The following is a 4,350-nucleotide window of genomic DNA, read 5'->3' as shown; positions in this document are numbered from 1 at the left end:
GCTTAGAAATCATCAAGGCACGCATTGTACTCTCGTTTTTGCATCTTATACGCCATATACTTGCTGTTGTGTGTTTTATTTGTAGCAAAACTCTCGATCCAGCAGCCCGTTTGTAGATCGCTTGTTGGCTTGCAAATTTTCCTAAAATTTCTAGCATTTTCTCACGTTTTTGGTTTGGTGCAAGGGGATGCGGCTTTTAGGTTGTTAGGGGCTGAACATGGTGTCAAGGTGATGTTAAGGGGTTGGAAATTGTTGCTAGTGGCTGCGCGGTTGATCGTGAGAGGTAGAGGGGCGTCGGGTTGGGCGTTTATTGTGAGGATGGTGGAGCTGCGGGCTGCATGGTGGAGCAGCCGTGGGTGATGCTGGTTTATGAAGGTCCACTCGAGGTCTAGGAAGGTCTGGTGGTTGTCGAATAAGAATTTTTCGGTTATTGACTGAATTTATGATTAAAAAAACTAAAATCGAAAAAAATACAAATTAATATATTAAGATAACAAATTAACTTCTAACTAACTCAAAACTAAAAAACATATTAATTATAAAAACAAAAAATATAATTTTTCCCCACTCATCGGTAACACGTTCCTCACTTCTCCTCTCAACAAACAAGATTCGAACCCGCGACGATCCACATCCAAAACGGGTTGGCCACGTCATCATTTGACTTCCGCGGTTAAACCCTAGAAAAATCACTCGAGCGCTACTCCTACCTTTTCTCCTCCAAACACATTTTTGCTGTTTCCACGTGTAACGGATGATTTGAGACGCCATTTCCGCGCAGTCAGCAGCTCTTTCATCTCCCTGGAAAGTAAAAGTTCCAGTTTTTCGTGCCTGTATTTTTTGATAATCGAGTTTTTGAAGTGTTGTATGGATTTCCGGCTTGTTCTACTTCGTTGTTAGCAAATAATTTTGCAACTAGATGTAGTTGTCGTAATCATGAGATGTATTTGGAGGGATTGAGGTATTAATTTGATTAGATTTTATCTTGTAGTAAGTGATAGCGTACTAAATAGTTTTGAAGTCCAAAGTTCGAAACCTGGTATGTGATTGCATCTCCCCTTTAGTTGAATTTCATGTTCTTGCTTATCAGTTTATGAATTATTTTGAAGGATGGTGGTTGCTTTAATTATGTCTTACATTTTTCTAGCACACCATTGCAATTGCTCAAACATAGATAGGCTTGTTCTGATCCTGTTATTTGACTGAGACTATTCTGACCCTTACTAAGACTAGACTCTGAGCGTTCATTTATTGGTTTGTGACAGAGTAATGTTGTTGATTAGATTAACGACAAAATTTTGAGAATTGTTTTGCTGTACTTGTTTGTAGTTCTTGCAATTGTTTTTTCACTGCTTCCTAACTTTCCATGTTATGCTGGTTATGCCATCAGTTCCAAGTTTGCCTCTGAATTTGGGCTTTTCACCATGGAGATAAAGTTAGATGGAGTTGAAGATTCCTTGATCTTAATTAAGCAGGGAGCTGAGGCTGTAAGTTGAATTATGCTCTTTCCAAGGTGTATTGTAGAATAGAGTTTTCTTAAAATTTTTGCTGTGGCTTGCTGCAGTTTTATTTTGTATCGGTGTATCCTTAGCTTTTGATATTTCACTGATTTAATGGCTGTTAATGTAAGGCACCGGAGAATTGTCTCTGCTGAGGAGTTTCAGAATTTGCTATTTTTACGGTGATGGTAAATATAATTGTTGCTCATGGCATTTTCAATTGTCTTACACAGAGAGTATTTGAATCAACTTTTGTCGGCCGAAGGTCTATTGTTAAGAAACGTTTTTCAAAGAAATATAGGCATCCATCTCTGGACTCAAAGCTCACTCTCAAACGCTTGAATGCGGTGAGTATTTTTAAACAGAGGAACCGTAGAGTTTTTTTGTTTGCTTGACTCTTTGCCAATGTCAAAGCAGGAAGCTAGGTGCATGACAAAAGCTAGAAAGCTAGGGGTTTCGACCCCAGCGCTCTATGCTGTTGATCCAGTGTTGAACACTTTAACGTTTGAGTTTGTTGAGGGCCCCTCGGTGAAAGACATACTGCTCGACTTTGGGTTGCATGGTATTGTTGAAGAACGGTTATATGATATTGCAGCACGGATTGGTGATGCGATTGGCAAGTTACATGATGGTGGCCTTATCCATGGAGATTTGACGACATCAAACATGTTAATCCAGAATAGTTCCAATCAGCTGGTAGTTTTGTCATTTTTTCTGGAGTGGTATATTTTTCATGCTATTAAGTATTACCAATATTCTTTCTCAATGGCTAAAAGTTGATTTATCTTTACAAAAGGTACTCATTGATTTTGGTCTGAGCTTCACATCAACCCTCCCCGAAGACAAAGCAGTTGATTTATATGTTCTCGAACGAGCTTTGCTATCTATGCATTCTTCATGTGGAAATGTGGTACGCCAACACGTGTATTATTTCTCTGTGTGTCACCTGTTTTTGAATGTTATTTTATTAGTTTTGTTTCGTAGTTTCTTGATATTCAGTTTTATGGATTACAAAGAGGCAATTTTGTAACAAACTTTATTTTTTTATTTGGATTTCGTGTAGATGGAAAAAATCCTGAATGCATACAGAAAATCTTCAAAACAATGGTCCTCAACCTTGAACAAGTTAGCCCAAGGTAATCCTTCTTTTTTACGTTGGAGTTTGGATTTCATGTCATCTGCATTTGTCAAAGATAAATATGTACTGGGGTTTTTATTTTTTCTACCTTATATATTTTATGGCTTATTTTAGTGAGACAAAGAGGAAGAAAGCGAACCATGGTTGGGTGAACTCTGTGAGGGTGAGCCACTCAATAGCCCATGGTGAGACTAAAATAAATTAGTATTTTAATAACACAGTTTGTTTGCCTACATGATCATACGTAAGTTTGAATCTATGTGATCAAGACCCAGATTATTCATTTATCGCTTTTAATTAACACATCCATGTTTTTGACGCCGATCACTTAGGGTTGGATTTGAATATACTTTTTAAGTTACAAGATTTTTGTCCTTGGGGCTTGTATTTGAAGACTATGCATGCCATTGCAGTTCTATACTCCGATTGTGGTCCACAGCTCTTTGTATTGTTGTAGTTTGTGCGAGCTTGATAGGTGACATTCTACTGATTCTAGTAACGTTGTTCAGTGTGGCACTCACGACTTCCCACTTTCCTATGATTATATTCTTGGCAGCTTAGGATATGGAGAATAATTAAGAGGAACTGGCAAATGTGATTTCTCATGCAGGCATGACATCTCAATTGTCAGGCATTTCAATGGAGAACTTTATTCACATTTCACAACAACAATAAATTTATACTAGCTCAAAATTGTAATAGCATTGCAGTTGTCTTTCTATAAAAAATTCCATTGGTCTTGAGATTTCTGCTAAACTGATCACGTAAGGACCAGTCTAATGTTCCAGTGTGTCTTGCTTCTTACATGATGGTTTCGTTCTTTTCACTCTGCATGAGTTAATGTGGCAACATGATTGAAAGTTAAAGCCTAGGAGCAACTCACAGAACATTATTTAAAGTTTTTTGGTTAATATTATACTTCATTATTTTTCAATTTGTTAATGCAATGAATGCGCTCATGTTATAAATCATCTCTTTGCCGTCTATCGATGCAGGGATGTCAGTGTTTGCAAGTTCAAAGGATTTATGGACCGGAGAAGCTATGGGGACTTATAGAATTGTTGTTTTAGTACTTTGGTGATGTTATTAAGAACAGAGGTGAAAACTCGGCCGTTGTATTTTATTGTGACTACTAGTCTTATTGAAGTAGCTTGACGATATTTTGTTATATTTTTGCTGCTACGATGTGCTGCAAAACAAAGTCTTCTTGCCCTCAAGTTGTCGACTTTCTGTTTGTATTCTTCATTTGGTTTTTTAATTAAGAGCAAAGTATGGTCCTCGACTTTCTGATTTTTCCAAAAAATGAAGCTTGGAAATTATCTGATGTATGATAATTTCGTTGAGACTTTAGCTTATTTCAAACATGCATGTGATGCACATGCAGATATGATAAGGATTAAAAGATATTTTGGTATTGATACCTTGTTTGACAAGGGTGCATTTCCAGCTGGTGTAAAGCTTGAGAATCCCCACATTAAGTCAATAGACTATCATCGGGGCCAAGTAGATGATAATCTCATTTAGCTGAGATAATGACATATTTGTTGCTCTTTAACGGGTCTCGTAGTTTGAGTATGTTTGGGACCAAATGTGAATTGGGTCAAGAATTTTGACTTATTTCACCAAACCCAAAATTGGATTTAAATTTTGCTCCATTTAGAAACATCTGTTAGGTCATTCGGTTGTCTCATCAGGGTATTTATCTGTGCTCGT

The 4,350-nt window shown here is 37.3% G+C and overlaps 1 protein-coding gene across 3 annotated transcripts; it reads left to right on the top strand.

Annotated features, from left to right (window-relative positions):
• The first annotated feature begins 609 nt into the window (after window positions 1–609).
• On the top strand, window positions 610–3,854 carry LOC140973382 (uncharacterized). 3 transcript variants are annotated; one of them, XM_073436126.1, is made up of 8 exons: window positions 610–808; window positions 1,391–1,487; window positions 1,733–1,846; window positions 1,917–2,195; window positions 2,296–2,409; window positions 2,563–2,635; window positions 2,752–2,822; window positions 3,633–3,854. In XM_073436126.1, the coding sequence occupies exons 2-7, from the start codon at window positions 1,425–1,427 to the stop codon at window positions 2,787–2,789; spliced, it is 681 nt and encodes a 226-aa protein (XP_073292227.1). In that variant the 5' UTR covers window positions 610–808; window positions 1,391–1,424; the 3' UTR covers window positions 2,790–2,822; window positions 3,633–3,854. The 3 variants fall into 3 exon arrangements, with proteins under 3 accessions (XP_073292227.1, XP_073292228.1, XP_073292225.1); XM_073436127.1 differs by having other exon boundaries at window positions 610–1,039; XM_073436124.1 differs by having other exon boundaries at window positions 610–1,487.
• Window positions 3,855–4,350: the final 496 nt, after the last annotated feature.

This window comes from Primulina huaijiensis, chromosome 3 (assembly GCF_012295235.1).
Source record: "Primulina huaijiensis isolate GDHJ02 chromosome 3, ASM1229523v2, whole genome shotgun sequence".
NCBI classification, from domain to species: Eukaryota; Viridiplantae; Streptophyta; class Magnoliopsida; order Lamiales; family Gesneriaceae; genus Primulina; species Primulina huaijiensis.
The sequence above is the reverse complement of the archived record's forward strand: the minus strand, read 5'-3'. Positions and strand labels throughout refer to the sequence as shown.